At 40.4% G+C, this 18,165-nt stretch overlaps 1 protein-coding gene across 1 annotated transcript; it reads right to left on the bottom strand.

Annotated features, from left to right (window-relative positions):
• Nucleotides 1-239: 239 nt before the first annotated feature.
• On the bottom strand, nucleotides 240-18,143 carry LOC147250039 (alpha-N-acetylgalactosaminide alpha-2,6-sialyltransferase 5-like). The gene is made up of 5 exons (XM_086224015.1): nucleotides 17,456-18,143; nucleotides 16,806-17,012; nucleotides 6,820-7,229; nucleotides 5,835-5,942; nucleotides 240-4,359 (listed from the first exon to the last, which is right to left on the bottom strand). The coding sequence occupies exons 1-5, from the start codon at nucleotides 17,474-17,476 to the stop codon at nucleotides 4,116-4,118; spliced, it is 990 nt and encodes a 329-aa protein (XP_086080141.1). The 5' UTR covers nucleotides 17,477-18,143; the 3' UTR covers nucleotides 240-4,115.
• Between the last annotated feature and the right edge of the window lie 22 nt (nucleotides 18,144-18,165).

The raw sequence follows: 18,165 nt of genomic DNA, 5'->3' as shown, positions 1-18,165 counted from the left end.
GGATCAGAAAACACATGAAACGTGCACATGCGACACGAGTGTTTAACAAACGGCTCCGTTATCCACCGCCGCTTCTGTGGTGAAAGTTCGTAAATCAACATTGTAAAAACACAAGCAAAAAAAGCATTGTCACATTTATCTTTTAAACAAAATCTGATAAATGCATGTGGAATTTGTTCTCTTGCACATGTAGTCTACATTTGTAAACTGGGCTGTAAAAAAATCTGAATCTGCTAAATGGAAATATTCAAAGTGAAAACTATTGGTTACATTTCAAATTAAATGTTGTGAATATAAATCCTAAATATAGCTACATCGAAAAGTTAAATCTAGCGGCACCCAATAGCTGCCATGTGGTTTAACGAATGAAAAGTGTAGCACTTCTTAATCATTGCTTGCAAGGTTCATTTTCATGTTGCTGGCACCCCTTTGTGACTTTTGACTGAGCAGAAAAAGTATTATTTTTACACATATTTATATGCGCTATTTCCATGAGCCTATTGTTCTCACCTTGTCACAACTGTCTCCAAAATGTGCGTATAAGCAAGGTCTGTAGTTTGCTCAAAGTTGCGCACATTCCTACGCTAGTCTTTTTTTTTTTTTTTTTTAATAAATCCCGACTCTTGCGTAAGAAGTTGCGTAGGCACTTCCAAGCCTGTTTTTTTTTGCGTCGGTAAGCTTTATAAATGAGGCCCGTGATCTCTAAACTTCAGGTGAAACTTGGGTTCTTTTTGAGGACTAGAACCTGCTTCTCTCTCAGGGTCAGAGAGAAATAAGTTCCAGCGACCTTCTTTCCCATTGACTATGGGGATATGCTTTATTTGGGTGTGTCATCCAAATGTCTCAAGGCCTTGGACACTGTTTTTCATCCAGCACTGAGATTTTTCACTGGCTGTAGTCGTGTCACCCACCACTGTGAATCGTGTATGAGATCGAACTTGCTGTCTTTGAGTGCACACAGATACGCACATTGGCTAACCCTTATTTGTGAGGCTCTTTTATGCTTGAGTCCGCCTTATTTGTGAGCTTTAGTGCAGAGAACAAGCAGCTGCTATGCCTTGTGTTCTTGTAGTACACTTCTTCTAAGAACTGAATTAAGAAAAAGAGCGTTCGGCTTTGCTGCCCCTTCAGCATGGAATATGCTACAGCCTGAACTGAAACCCCTTGAAGTTATTCCACTTGGAGCCTTTTGTTCTATCCTGAAGAACAGACAGCGTGAGACTATTTAAGAGTGCCTGTGTTTTTAAAATCTTAAATTGCACAAGAAATCCTGATCTCCATGGGGACTTATCTGGTGAAATAAAGGTTAAATAAAATTAAGAAATCACTTATAAAAATATATAACAATCCTTCAACAATTTTAAATACAAGTAGGCTAGAACCAAGTACTTGCATGTTAAAATTAGAAAAGGACAATGTGAGGTGCATTGTCATACAGAAATATATGAATGAATCATAACACCACTAGATGTTAATTAAATGAAAACATCTTCATATCCCTTCTAAAGCATCATTTGGACATAAATGGTCACATGTAGTTCTTTATTGGGGAGCTGAAAGATGTATAAAAACATGTACAGATGTCACTTTATGGATACACACATACATTTTCTTGTGGCACATCAATATACATATGGCTCAATTTGACCATCATTATCTGGAACACTATTCTGAAAAAGTAAAAGGACCCAAGTGCTTTGCTTGCACCTACATTCCACTCAAAGCACATCACTCAATCACACACACACACACACACACACACACACACACACACACACACACACACACACACACACACACACACACACACACTGATGCTGGAGGCTTCCATGCAAGGTGCCAGCTGACTTATCAGGAAAAATTATGCATTCAGTGTCTTGCTCAAGGACACTTTAACAAAGATGATGGAAGAAGCAGAGATCGAACCAGCAACCCTTTCATTACGAGAAAGCTCTTCTTCCTCTTAGGTCATGCTGTTCCGTCTGACGTCAAGCACCTCAAATAATTGTTTGTCTCTTCAGGTGTTCCAAGGTCAATGAAAATAATGATGTTGCCTCAAGCATTTGTTAGAGAACGTCTGGCTCATTTGCAGCCAGCCTGTCCTTTGAAGCCTTTAAATCCAACCTTTCTACCTGAAGGGCCTGTAATTGGTGTGCACAACACACATCTTGGATCACAGGAGCAGCCAGAGCAGTTAGCAAGGCATCTCAGCACTCATCATGGACTTTTCTCACAGCGCCTGAGATCATTAAGATTCCACCTGAGTGCAGGCTCTTGTGGTAAAAATCAGAAGGAACACAGAAACAGGCAGGTGTCTTTTTTTAAAAACCATCAATGCAGGATGACACATATTGAGTTCTGCAGGAGTTGTGTTGTAGCTCTTACCCTTGAGATAGGATTGGATACCATCATATAATCCCTTTCTAACAACAAGAACCCATCTGTATGCCGAAACAGAAGCCTGTAAATCAGGATTGAGGAGACTGCTTCGATGTAATCACTTGTATCAGTGGCTGACATGGCTCTGTAGTCACGGGAAATGCCTTCGAGGGCTTGCTCTGACATTTGGCTTTAATAAAAGGACAAATCATGGCCTCAAGTATCAGCCAGTGGGCCATCTGTTCCAGAGCTGGAGAACTATTCTTATCAACATGCTTCTCTGCTCTGGGTTGTGTGTGCTGATATGATTTAAGGGGACCGTACTGATTATTATCCCCAAACTCTGCAGCAGGCAGCAGTTTCCAGAAAAATAACTCCAAAATCCCAACCTATACAACTTCTTTAACCCAAAACAGCCGGCAGACACGGTTAGCTTCTAGCTAGTGAACGTATAATTTGTCAGCTACAGAATCCCCTGAAGGTGAAAACACTAGATGGACAGAAAAACACCTCAAAATGACCATCTGTCTCCACAACTTGTTTCTGCTGCCTCCGAGTGGCAATGAATCAGCAAATTGTGGGTTTAAGACTGTATCTCCAGCCTGAAGTGAAGTACTTGTCAGAACTTTCCAGCTACAGATCTTTAGCCGGGACACTTATTTAAATGCTTTTCAAGTCTTCTCTGGGAACATATATCCTAAACAATTTTTATATAATTTCTTTTTTGGACCAAAAATTAAAAGTGGACAAACTATCAACAGATAAGGTTGAGACGCCAGCTACTGAAGGTGTCAGTACTCACCAGCAAAAATAGATCATATAATTTTGGTCTGTTGATTTTTCCAAACAAAGAAATTCTGTTTTAGGTTCTCCAATAGTTATTACTTTTCATCATAGTAAACTGAAAATTTGGGGGAAAATTGTCTATCCATCTCTCCATTTTCTACTGTTTATCCTGTTAAGGGTCGCAGGGGAGCTTGAACCTATCCCAGCAGCCTTCATGCGAGAGGCGGGGTTCACCTTGGATGGGTCGCCAGTCCATCACAGAGCCAACACATAGAGACAACCATTCACACGCACAGCCACACCTACGGTCAATTTAGAGTATCTCCAAATCTTTGTACTGTAGGAGGAAGCTAGAGTACATGGAGAGAACTCACCCAGGCACAGGGAGAACATGCAAACTCCACACAGAAAGATCCCTTGCCACTGCACCACCGTGCCCCCCTGGGGAAAATTGTGTTTCATTGAAATGTTTTAACTCTTCCTAAATAAAATTGCCACATTTTCAACAGTAGAGAGGACCAGTCAACTTCAACTTATCGTCTGTTTTCTTGTATATAAGAGAGCATAAATATGTATTACAAAAATTGATTAAGTTGCAATAAATGAAGTGGTGTATTTCCTCATAATCTGTCTCCCCTCAACAGCTATTATTAAAGCAACTCTTCATCAAGTAAAAAGCTAATCTGAACCATCCTCTATGGCTTTGACTCCGGTATGAAATTCATCCTATTACAGTTACACTTCTAAAACATTGTTGAGGCTTTGTGCTGCTTTTATGCAATGATCCCATTCTGCCAAGCTGCTTAGGCAGCCAGCTAACTGCCACAACAGCGGTTTGCTCAGTCCCACTGCTGTCTCTTGCATTCATGTTGGCAGGAGAGGGAATCTGCATGCTGAAAACAGTCCACACACATATTCCCCACTTCTGGGGATTGTGTCTGGAGTGGGTCTCAGGATCTAGTTGGCGCTTGAGTGTATGAGCCATTCATGCGGATGGTGACATCACTAGGCTTCCAGTCAGGCTGGTGGAAGTGGATGTTGAGAGTTTGAGCCCAGTTTGCAAACACCATCTTCTCAGTGATGAAACGATGATGACTTCCACGTCTGCTTCTCTCGTGGGAGAGATACATGGAGCACTCGGCAGGCCCTGAGGGCTCATAGTAATGATACGGCATGGAGGGATGGGAGGGGGATCTGCATGCGAGGAAGAGGAAAGATGAGTAGTGCATGAAAGGGAATGAAATTCAAAGTATGGGGGAGGGATGAGGAAACAGTGTGAGGATAATTTGAGATGGTAGGGAGAGCGAGTCACAGTGGGAAAGAAGTTGGAGACAGGAACAAAGAAAAACAGCAAGATCAGAAGTATCTGGGCTCACAGATGTCTTCATTATACACCATCTTATTCCTCTGTTAGTCACATAAAGCTCCGTGGAATACTCAGCCAAATGAGTCATTTCAATCTGGCCTGCTTTGTCTGGGAATATCTATGTGCCAAACTGTCCTTCTTCCTACCCCTGCTACTGGCCAAATAATTCACGTAGTTCAAGTCAACCTGTCAAACAGTTGAATAATTATGATGTAAATATTCTCTTTTTCTGATCGTTAAATTATTATTGTTATTGTTGTTGTTGTTGTTGTTCCACTGCTGCTGAGACTGCACAGAAATCAAAGACTTGAATTTGTCACTGTGGGAAGTAAATGTTATATAGTCAGAGCAAGTTGTATACATCATTAAAGATGAAGACAGGATTTTTTCATGAGGACACCCACTGATATTTTCAGCACACAGAGTGGAACTGCAACAGAATAAACCATCTCCAGCACTCTTTATGATTTGCCCCACTTACTCCAACAAAGTGGCAAAATTTGTCTTGGATGTATAATTTAGTAGATTTCACAAGATTTGACTGCTCAACCTTTTTTTTTCTTTTCTTTTTTTTTTTGCTTAAAGATTCTAATTGGATAGGATATTTCATTTATACATGTTTTCAACATGTACAATCTTGATTCTGTATGTATAGATCCATGCTTAAAAGATCAAATGTACCTTCAAATCAAATTTAAAGATCCCTAAACACATGATTTAACGTATACAAAAATCATTCTTCACATGTATTACATGTCTGACACTGTTTGTGCACAAGAACAACTACTACCACACTTATTCTTCCTCCTCATTAAAAATCTGCATTGGATGAATATACAGTGCAAACATTTCATTTCACAGGTTGAAGTCAGAAGATCAAAACTTTAAGACCTTAAAGAAAAACCTTCGAGAATTTCATTCGTGGAACAATAAAAGTCAAAACTACTGGGTTCTCATTTTATTTATCATAATTATTTGATGCATATTAAATAATAGTAATGGGATATTATGATCAATAGTGGTTGAATACCTCTTAAACTATTTCGACTTGAAGAAACAACATTTCAATTGGTGCATATGGGCAGAACCGACAAAATTTGACTGAATTTTGATTTTAAAATATGTCACTTGTTTTATGTCACTTGCTACATTTATTTTTCAAGACAAAATGAGTTCAGTACTGACAAACACAGAACTGAGATCTCTGTGATCTCATCCAATTTGTAGATTGTAATTTTTTAGGATGTTACAAGTAGATTTTTGTTCCTTGTAGCATTTGTACTGAAAAACAATCTGACTGTACCTGCAGAAATCCGGAGGCACCATGCCATACACGTTGACCCTGTCGCACAGCTCCAAGGCGATGGCCATGGTGAACCAGCCGGTACTCAGCCAGGAGTTGGAACTCTTCCTGGAAGTCAAGAGAGATCCATCAGCTTTAGGAAAGTTACAATGACACATATATACATCTGACACATGGACTGTGCTAAGACCATTCCATATTTCTGAGGCATTACATCTGAAATCAAAATGTCAATGGAGTGCACTGAAAATGCTTAACTGAAGTGACTGGCTGAAGTGATTAGAATTGCTATTCAAATGCAATGTCCTCTTATCATAGTGTGAGCTTCCTGTTCACATGTAAATGAGTCGATATGAATTTGAATCATGTCAGAAATGTGTCTTTATTTAGTTGTGATTCTTGTGTAGGCTCATCTTCAATCAGACAATTTTTCACAGCACCTGCATGACATGAATGACACAGGGCGCCTTCCCTGCTTCAAACAGTATGAAAATACATTTGGCAGGTAAAATAGTTGCTCTAAATCTATATGCTTGTTATTGTGACTCAGTAATTCAATAACAAACCTGGTGGGTCTGGTTTCTTCCCAGTTTTACTTTCACTAGTCAAAACACTGTTGTTGTACATGAAAACCTCCACTTGAAAATTGTGAAAATCTGTGCATCAAATATGAGCACTGTCAAATCTTCTTCATGCCACCTAGCTAGCGCTGCTGACAGCTTCCTTCCTTCCTGAAATCTTGATGAGCAGACAAGAATAGAGCTTCAAGTCACGACTTCAAATATCTCATCGCACATAACTAAACGTATTACATATATCTGTAGTCATTAAGAGGTAGCTTTTTTTTGTTTTTCGTTTCATCTTATTTCTTTGAATAATGAGGAACCTAATTGTCCAAAACTGGAAACATAAGGTCTATTTTCTTCCTGATAGTTGTGGCTCTAAATGACTTCTAATTATTGTAAATGTTATTTTCTTAATTTACCTATCAATCCCAGTTTCTTTCTTAAATAGTTCATCAAATGCCAGCATCTTCATCCGAGAAATTACGTAGACTTTGAGTTTGGGTAGCCGTTGGTTTAACATCCTCAGACTGTTATAAACGTGACCTTTCCCGTCCCGTCTCATACAGCTGCTTGGCCCCCAGAAGACAAACACGGTGTCTTGACTAGCGTTCAGCAGGTCATGTTGGCTCCGCAGGACCCTCTGCAGGCTGGAGTGAGCTATCACACGTAGGCTTGTGCGACGGCCAACATCCCGCTGGTAGCCCATGCTGGGGGCGTCGTTCATACGAATGACACACTCAGAGCGGTCAATTTCTTCACCCCTCTCTCTCCCAGTTAGCTGTCCAGAGCTGGTTACCAGGGCACAAGTGCTGCAGTGCATTCTTAGAGTCTGTGGAGGAGCACAAAACAAGTCAAAAGATTGCTTTTATTGAACCACATTGGCTGACGTGCACTTAATGAATTGTTCTTTTTTCCACAGAGAAGAATTGTTCTTTTTTCCACAGAGAAGTAATAATGCAAAGACAAAACACATTTGAGGTAATTCTTGTTGTGGTGTCATCATATAGTTTATCCAGCAGAATTCTGTTCAGGACTTGCACTATGCCCTCTGAATGGAGCAATTCCAGATTTTGCATTAAAAAAAGTTCAAATTCAATTCTCGCTTTACCTCAGGTACACGGAAATTTCGGAGCTATCGTATCTTACCTCAGCAGCAGTGAACCTTGAGTTGTTGCTCTAAAGTTGTTCAGGACCTTAATGAAGTACAACTGTGTGCACTGTCAGGTACCCCATTACACATAAACCAGTATATTTACTCCATCACACGCCCTGAGAAGGAAGCAATGCTCACTTTATTGAGATAAAGAATGCACATAGTGGTCCTAAAGTGCTCAAATGCGTCCAGCTCGCTGGGAGGAAGATTTCAATGCATAAACATTGTAAAAGGCTCAGTGCATTGCAGGATCAGATATTTATGTTGTGTCCGACTGGGATTTCAAAGATGAAAAAGGAGAGCTTGAATTGAACGATCTGACAGCAAAAACCCACAGACATGAATTATTCCCAACCTTAATAGAGAGCTACATTGACATGCTGAACTGTGCTCTGAGCTTCACACTCCATCAGGTTCGGAGGTGAGAATTGTGCATGTGTGTGTATACCAGAGATATTACCATCACACCATCATAGCAGGCTTCCATGTTTATAATACTCTCCCACAATCTCTGTGACCCCACTCTGAATGATTTCTGAGCGTGTATGAATGGATGGGTTTGAGTTTTTACATAAACATATACTGTGTGTGTGTGTGTGTGTATACTGACGTGCACACATATGAGTGCACGTTATATGTGTGTGTGGGTGTGTGCATTTGTTGTCCATGAAAGTCTTTAAATCTTTTGGTAGGAGCTCGATGTGGCACCAGATATGTAGTACAATCACGTTCCTCTGGCAAGAGTCTGCAAGTGTCTGAAATGTGTCAAGATCCAAAACCAGTTGTAATCCCTTCAATCCATACCCCCCCCCCCCCCACACACACACACACACATACACAACCACTTCAATGCATCGGGAAGTAGGTACTTTTATTCCCAACAACACTGCCAAAAGGACAATATTTCCTGTTGGGGTGTGTTTGTTTTCTCTGTTCACAGAACCCCTCCCTCAGTGACAGGTAGGCTGGAGCAAATTACACGCTCCACTGCACAAGCCGCCCCCCCCCCCCCCCCCCACTCCCCTTAGCTCCAAAAAATAAAAACAGTCCTGTTGTTTTTTTTTCTTACATAAAACAGACACTGTACCTTTTTCCTCCGGAAAAAGAAAATCAGCCCTAAACATCTTATCATTAAAGAGGGTTTTAAGAAAAAGGTTGCATAGAGGGTGTTGTAGTTTAAAATCTCTGTTAAATAATAAACATGTCCTTGATGGTGCTGCTGAGGGACCAGCACCCTCCCCCAGCTTCTTGATGAGGTTTGGAAATGGCAATTTATGGACTTCATAGCACAGTGAGACACTTTCAGAGTCATTTACCGAATGCTCCTGGAGGCAGACTGCTGTACCCCAATCGTACATGATTGATGGAAATGATAGAAGAATGTGTGCAATGGGTGCATCACACTGGAGCCTTTTAGCCCCACCTCCAACAAGGGGAGGGGTTGCCTGACTTGATCAATAATGCAATAATGTGTAATCATGTAACTAAGGATGGATTCAACCTGGCAAGGCTCTTCAGTGGACTTTTCTGTGATACTAACTTGAAGAGTCACGAAGTCCCTTTCAAGCATATAGGGCACGGTGTCAAATGCATAATGTAAGAGAATATGGGGCATGTCTAGACCATTCAAATGATTTGAATGATGATTAATCTGGGCATAAAGTCAGGTGCACAAGGCAGAGCGGCGCATCACTAATTCCAGGTCATGAGTGTAAGAATAACATTAATTTATAGTCCAATTTCAACCAAGATTCTCTTTAGCAAATACTTGCTATTAGATATATTATTTTGATTAATAAGTCCTCCCCCCATGACTTCTTGGCAAGTCCGAAATTCAGAATACACTAGCTATATAATTGTTATAAAAACAGCAATAGTATTCAAAAGGTTTGTTTACAGACTCTCTAATTTATCAGTCAGAGTAATCCAAGTTTTCTTTATCCAGTCATGTGTTAAAAACTTTTCTCAGTTTGAGCTAAAAACTACCCAAGTAAACGAGTGTGTCGCTAACTGGCCAGAACTTTTCTACCCAGAAGTTGGAATCTGGAGGTTTTAGTTGATAAGTAGTTTTTACTTTTGCTACTTTTTAGAGTCCAACAATAGACTTTAGACTGTAGGGACATGTATTCATGATAACCATCATTTAAAGCATTGTGTCCGTCCTTAAAAATAAATATCAGAAAAAAACAATGCATAATACAAGCCACCGTAAAATAATCCCCTGAGAAGCTCTAAGTGATACACATGGTTGCGGTAAGGATGGTGGATGGAGGATGGCTGCTTAGCTCCAAAGTCAGGTCAGTTTGATTAATATGGCACCAAATCACAACAAATGTTATCTCCTGATGGTTCACATGTAGAGCAGGTCTAGAGCTACACTATTTCATTTAATTCTGTTGAAGGCAACCCAACAACCTTCCCGAGCAAGCACATCAGCATCAGCAGTGATGAAAAACTGCATTTCAGCAGGTAGAAACGTCAAGCAAACCCAGGCTGTATGTGGGTGGCCATCTGCCTCAACCAGCTGGGGGTGAAAGAGAGCAGGGAAGAGAGACAAAAGGGACGACAGATTGATAGACGGACAGAGACTGAGAAAGGGACAGACAGAGGCAGATGTAACTCTTAATGAATCCATCTGTTCACACGCATCTTTCTGTCTTATCAACATACTCTTTCGCTAATAGGAATTTACAGTGCCATTAAACTTTACTTCAGGTTTTCATTGCTCAACGGTGCAATTCTCTTTTTTCCACTGCCTGGACACTGCAATGCCCCCACAATGCACACATTTGTGGCCACATTTCCTGTTAAGATGGTCACAAGTACATGTCCACGGCAGCTTTGTGCCAGGTGGCCGATAGAGGTCTTGGTGTTAAGAACATCAGAAGAAGAAGAAGAAGCAGTGAGGGATATGACTCTGGTACCAGTCCCAGTCAATTACCGCCACCGCACTGGCTCCAGACTCATCAGCATGATCCTGTTTATGCACTTCCCAGGGGATGCCAGGATCATAATTGCTTCCAGAGCAAACCCCATCAGTCAGCCTTCAATGATGCTCCAGAGATTTCACACTGTCTCCGACGTCTGCCTACACCCGTCAGCTTATGAAGATAGCATAAAACTACAGGAAACAAGATTTGGGTTCGGTGGAGCTGCTTGAAGGTCACAAGCAAATCACAAGAACAATAAGGAAGTTTCCCCTTTAGTCACATTTAACACTGGACTTCCAGGGTCTGGTTATATCTTCTATTTTGTGGGATTTTGGAGCAAGCAGTCTTGCTTTGAGAATCTGTAGCAAAAATATAAGAATATGATCTTTTTGAAATCTTTGTGTGCCTATTATATTGGTTCATAAAGTAAGAAAATAAACATGAAAATGACAGACTACATATGATGAACTAAGTTAAATAAACTGATCTCAAAAGCTATAGCAAAGACCCATACATGAAATAACAAGGAATAAATAATAAGTTATGCAGGAAAAGGGGGTTAAATTAATATAATTAAGGCAGCTGGGTGTTGCAAATCATTCCAAATACACTTGGTACTGGGCCGGTCATCTTACACACTAAACTACTAAAACCTTCAATTCTGTCAGGCAGGAAGCAAAGGCTGATGGCTCTTTGTGACTCCTTTCTCCTGAAATCTATTGTTTGCCTTTTGTATCTACAAATCACTCAGGCTTGCAAAGAGTTCCATGCTACAAGCACAGGGAGTTACAAATAGCTATCAGGCTGTGCTACCTCCCTGCATGACTAAATTGCAGGCTAAAGCAGTCCTGCAGTAAGAGCATATCCTGAATGAGGTACATTATCTGTGTTCACCTTGATGGATGAACACATAAGGCAACTGACACACTCCCACACTGGTGTGTCTTTATGGAATTTCAGATGACAATGGTGCTCTACATCAGATTTTACCTGATTAATTGACAATACTTGCCAGCTTACACTTGAATGTCAAACATTATTTAAGCAGCGGAGGATCAACATGATGACGTGACTGCATTTAATTGCAGTGGCATAATAATAGAAGTTGAATTATCATTGCTCTCATAACAGTACCTTTCAAATGTAAACAGAATGGTTCAGCTGAGCCAGAGATGGATTACACGGCACCCATTATGTGTTGTTGACAGTTTTATGATCAGAACAGGGGCCAATTAATTACACTGAAATCCTCCTGTTGCTTGACATCTCATTAAACTCCTCCTGGTGACACATGATCACATTGCAGTCCTAAAGTTGCCCTGCTCCATCTGAGGTAATGAAGAGGAAATAATGAAGGCGCCTGTCTCCTTTTTCTTCTTCTTATGAATCTCAGGCAGACAGAAGGGGAAAGCTACAGTATATCCAAAAAAGTGTAGCTTTGTTAGCAGTGAACTGATGGTGACTTGTGACATAATGTTCATCTGATTTCCATCATGCCTATTTGAGAATGTAGCCTAAAAAGAAGATGATCTTGTCAACTGAATCTGTCTGATGGGAAACAGGAATAAAACATTTTTATGGTATGAGGCCGTGATTCTCAGATTGGGACATACACTCCCCCAGGGATATGCACAATTAAGGGGTCTATGCCAAAAAAAAAAACCCTGAATAGTATCCTTTCAAAGTCTTTTATTATTAATAAATGAGTGTTTTGCACTCCAAGTAAGTCCAGTTTCTCAACAACACAGTGCAGATGAAGTCACTCATATTGTGCCTGAGCTGACCTTCATCTTGTTAATTGTTTGAAAAGAAACGTATGTGTAGAAACACAGACTGTCAGTAACACTGTCATGTCTAAATATGTCAAAATGCAATATCTTATGAGAGTCAGCAGTCTGTGAGGGTCGAGGGGAAACACAGGAAAAAAAACAGTCTGGGTAACACAGTTGTAAGGCTCCAACAGCATGTAGAGAACATAACAACCACATCTGATATAATCATTACCAGGGGATCTGCCTTACTTTGAAGGTAATTAAATGAGCGCGTCATGAGATTTAATCCAGTGGTCAACTCTTAAGAGCTGTACATGAACACACCCACAAGACAATAAAGGGAATGTCATCATTGGTATGAAAAATGATTGCATATCAAACTTCTTATGATGTCTACTTCTCCAAGGCTGACTGCATTTGTGACTGAGCAACCTATAAAAAGTGGGTACATAACAAATGAACAAAGTCTTATTATACACATCACGCAAGTGCTTTGTGATTACTACATATAAAGGCCAATGTAGATGGATTGTGTTGACAGTTCTATAAAGGTCAACAGGAATCAGCTCAACATCAGACATGATAGAAGGTGGGGAGCAACAGAGAACAGAGCACCGGCCTATTAAAGTGTTTAATCAACTGTGTTGGTGGTGGTGGTGGTGGTATGTGTGTGTGTGTGTGTGTGTGTGGGTGTGTGTGTATGTGTGTGAAAAGGAGTCTATTCATGACATGCAACTCTAATTACCATAGCCTGTCAAAGAAAAAGAAATTTCAAAAGGAGAACATCTCATGAAAAAGCTGCAGATGCTATAAAAGGCAGAAGAACATGACTAACACTGACACACCAGTTGCTCGGAACACTCCATATAAATGTGCTCCACAACACTGAAGTCTGACTGGACACAGTGCACAAATGAGGGTACAACATTCCCCTAAATAGGTAGCTTTTAACCTTCAGTCACATGAAGCAACATGATCTTTATGGCTAATGTGTGTTGGGTGTTTTGCATCCTCTTCAGGGGAAACATAATTGAGTGAAGCAGACAAACCTACACCCACCTTAGAGGAATCAGAGTCCATGCAAACAAGATATGCTCATCTGTTAATAAAGGCCATAAACTGGGTCCAGCAGCCACATTAACTCCAGCCCTCCTCACATTTTCAAGCATCTCTGGCTCTGATAAGGGCATAAAATTTTAACAATGCTTTTGCATGGGGCTGTTTGTGTGTGTGTGTGTGCGCGCTTGTGTGTGTGTGTGTGTGCGCGCGTGTGCGCGTGCGTTCACCAGCGCAGTACAAATGTGTGTGTACTTGTGTCAAAGCCAAGATTCCCTCCAGCAGCAGCAGACCTCAGATGCCCCTGAAGGAAACAGTGCAAATGGATCCACCCACTCCACAGATCCAACAGCAGGTCTGCTCTGGTTAGCCATTGCCCTGCTCTGTCTGAAGGTGCAGTAGCAGCAGCAGCAGAGCTGAGAACCCCTATGGAAGGGAGGCAGAGTGACACTAAGCAGTATGAAAATGCAGCAGCATGGTCCATCAGGAGCTTCCTGTCAGCCAGGAAAGGGTGGACTGTCAGGAGAGACTGTGAATGTCTGCACACACTCAAAAAAAACAAAACAACTCCAGTCTCAAACAGCTGCCTGAGAAAACTCAACTGAGTGTTTCTGTAAAAGGATGTGACGAGTAGGGTTGGACCAAACTTGCTTTCAGCTGTGTGACCACAGTCTCCACTCACAGGGAGTGCTAGCTCAATTGAATATTGGTTACCCCAAAAACAAATAACAGTATATGTCATGTTTAACCACTACAGGAGATATTTGAGCTAGCTCCAAATTTCAGGATGATTTGCCAATATAAGGTTGTTGCAAGCATGCTTGGTCACTCATCTTGCTACTCGGGTCTCACTGTTCGCTGCAACCCGACAGGCATTTCTAATAGTCCACGGCCAACAATAGTCTTATGTGGGGGAATCATCTTGAGGTTTGCTGCTTGATAGATTTCCTGCTTGGTTAAACATGAGATGTTGTCGGAGACGTGAAGTCCTGCGACCAGGGACATCTAACTTGAACTTAGCATGCTTCGCCAGCAGCTGTGACCAGTCCACACCCTCAACAGCTCATTGTTAGGCTGGGAAATTCTACTTTAAACAAGCCCAGATTAAAGGTTTAAATGCCTATATTCTCACCTAAAAATACATGAAATCTACATGAACTCTTTTATTAATTTCATCATTGCACAATGAATAACCTCAGTAGATGATTCAACTCATCAAGTTCCAGGGAGCAGCCCTACTGGTGAGGGCTATTACATCTCAGAGGAACTATGAACAAAGGATACCTGTCCACCGAGCCGGAGCAAGATCTCCAAATTTAAGTCCTGCCCACACTCTCACATGTCACTGATCAGAATAAGGTGCACTTGCACTATCACTTTGTTTTTTTCTACACATTCTTTTCTGTTCAGTGCTGCCTGAACAGACAGGGCTGTGCCTCGCTTCAAATCGTCATCACTCATCATGATCCATCTGCTGCTTGCATCAATGTGCTCTATCTCAATGATGGGCATGAACAGAAACTGTGCTGCCTAATCTATGTGACCACACTATGTTACAGAAATGTCTTAAGTGCTTTTGTCACTAAATATTTCATAGTGGATACATGAATTATGAGTTGAGAGAGATTTTAAAGATGATGCCTCTAACAGATGGTCCAGCCTTTGAGTTCAATAGGCTAGTAGAGAGATTACTTGTCATCATTATATTCCTACGTGAAACATGATGTTGTTATAAAGTCTTCTTTTTTATAGAAGGAAGCTTGTCCTCACAAACAGAAAATGCTACACAGATTCAATAACCACAATCAGAGAACTCACTGTTCTTGATAAGATCAGTGTACTGCCTGTAAAACATAAAAATGAGAAAGGAGTCCTTTTGAAACCGGGGCAGCGGCCTCAAAGCCTCAAAATACCATAATATACCTGCACTGCACACCTACACATTGCTAGTAGCTATGCTTTACCTGCATGACAGGAGAATACAGATGAGGCTGAGTATGTATTACATGTGTACAAACGTGTCTCAAACGCTCAGCACATCTGCACACTTGAGCGACTGCAATAGGGGTGTGACAAAGAACTGATCTGTAGAAAAGCATGGACTAAATACCAAATGACTCTGATGCATCCATGTGATGCATGATTTCACATCAGTTCAAACTTTCCCTTCATCCTCTATAATGCACATTCTTGTGCTGCAGATGGAACCTTGCAGTGAAATCTTGTTGCAGGACACCAACGAAAGGACAACCAGATGTTTTGGAAATTCACACATTTGCAATTCTTCCCAGAGCCAAACCAGAAGGTAAGTCTCTCTCTCTCTCTCTCGTAGTACTCGTCACTCTTCTAATTGTCAACATGTTGTGTGAATTCACTGCGCCCAGCAGGTTTGACTGCTACATCTGATTGTAAGTACAGGGTCTCATAATTTTAAAACATTATTTCATAAGGAATATATTACCCAACAGTTATATTCAAGCAAGTAAATACAGTTTTGTAATTAAGAATATTTGATGACCTATCACTGACGCATGCCAACACTAACATTCATTGAGGCAGACTCGTTAGCCGTGCACTGTGGAGCTAAGGTGTCTATCATCCTGTCCGGCAGTCAGGAGGATGGCAAATAAGTAAATTTCCCATGAAAACCTCGCGGTACTTTAAAAGTCTTCCATCTTATTTGAAGTATTTACTTATTTATGTTACAGTTATGGACAATGACATACAAGTGGTCCAGCAACTGTTTTTGCACAATTCAATCTCAACGTCTACACCATGTATTTAAAAGTTATTTTGTTTTTTTTGTTTTTTAGTTGACTGCATGTGACTGCAAGTTAATTTGGAACAGTTTGGGGTGATTTTCAGAAGTCATTGGATCACTGACAAAAAAAAGTGATGCAGGATCATGATGCTACTTCGGAATTACACCCTAATTAAAACCCCATCCAAATTCATTTTAGAATACAGTAAAAAGGACAAGGAAACCAACTTTCTGGCTATTTTTTTTTTTACTATCCACCACCTTATGAGCCTCCTTCACTTAACTCAACCTGTCAGCATGGGGTCTTCCCAGCTTCATTAAGACATATACAAGCACTGTCTGTATTGACAAGAAAATGATTCCTCACCCCAAACACTGCCACTAGTTGTTGTTTGATATTGGTTTAATCATCATTTTTTGGCAGTGAGGGAACATTTTCTTTGCACCAACTACCACCACTTACAAGAATGATTTATCTCTTTAAAGGGCTGAGATATTTTGGTTTTTACTTTCCAAAGAAGAGAAAAATTCTGGCACAGCGACCTTAAATGGTCACAGAAAACCTGTTTTTCATTCTCAGTAGCTTTTCTGCAACCTAAAGATCAGCATAATCGTTTGGGCGATGAAACCCATATAAAGCTTTAAAGCAAGGATCACTTCCAACATTGTTCTTTATGAAAATACATTTAGATAAAAAAGGAAATCTCACAGTGTGCAGACGGTGCACATTTACCTTGTGATCCATGACACTTGTGTACCCCTCGAGTGTTGAGACTCGAAGACTCTCAGTCTTTTTGTTGGATGAGGCAGGACTACCTGAACGGATGATCGCTGATGATGGTGATGGTGGTGATGATGATCTGTTACCAGAACTACTGTTGTATACCAACATAAAGCTGGTAACCATGGTGATAATGATGATGCCACTAACTCCTTGGCACTGGAGGATCACACACAAAACACAGATGCACAGAAGTCAATTTTTTTTTTAAATCAGTAAAAAAGAACTTTCAAATAGAAGCAGTTTAAGTTCAACATGACTCATAACCTTCAGGATAAGAGAAAACACCTATGATTAAATGTCAGTTTTCACAGCAGAAGCAACAATAGCAGCTGCGCTTTCCTCGTGCCAGATTGAAAATAAAATGTCAGCCGTGCCACTCAACATGTTTAAAAGAGCCGTGCAAAAATAGAACTGGGTTTCAAATTTCAAACATGTTTCATAACCTTCGTTTACTCGAACTACATTCAAGGCTTTTGTAAAAGGTTGATGACAAAGTGTCATCAGGTCGCAGTGAGCTTACTTCTAAGCTACCTGAACCCTAAAGCTCCCCACACTGACACATTCTAGAGATATTTCCTGCAGGTCTCAATCATAATTACCACTCTTATCTTCATCTTCATTTCCCCTCGTTCCCAAGCGCAGAGGCAGCCTTCATCCTATCCACTCGGCCAGAGCATGCACTAAGACCAACGCGCACGACGCTCCACTATTTGCCCCATGCTCTCCTCCTCGTCAGGGACGCGCTGCACTGGGCTCCTCATGGTCCTAAACAACTCAGTTTACCAGGTTACCTCATGTTCCAACCTTGCAGGGTTCACAGGGGGTTCACGACATGTTAATAACACACTCCACTACTAACTTAAGGATTCTCTAAGTTGTGTAAACTAATTCCATTATTGCAAATATGACTATGTATGACTGTAATATTAAGATTCATTGTGTAAAGACGTGATAGCTGCACACCCAAATATATTTTTACAATACTTGTGCTTCATAAATATTTATTTTTCGAAATGCTAACAATAATTTTCCTATTTACCTTCGCTATTATCTTATGTTTTCACTTGTGTATTCAACTATATACTATTATTCATTTTTGTTGAATAGTTGGTATTGTTTATTTTTCTGTTGGCATAGCATTGGTTAGTTTAAAAAATAAAAGTGTAACTTGCTTTGTGCCTGAAGATTTTTTCTCACCACATTCCACATCTATTCCATATATTGTTATTATTATTATTATTATTATTATTATTATTATTATTATTATTATTATTATTATTATTATCATTATTATTATTATTATTATCAT

This window comes from Aulostomus chinensis, chromosome 14 (assembly GCF_037954235.1).
Source record: "Aulostomus chinensis isolate RoL2024-O1b breed Wild chromosome 14, RoL_Achi_v1.0, whole genome shotgun sequence".
Taxonomy (NCBI): domain Eukaryota; kingdom Metazoa; phylum Chordata; class Actinopteri; order Syngnathiformes; family Aulostomidae; genus Aulostomus; species Aulostomus chinensis.
Note: the sequence above shows the minus strand (reverse complement) of the source record. Positions and strands in the feature narration are given on the sequence as shown.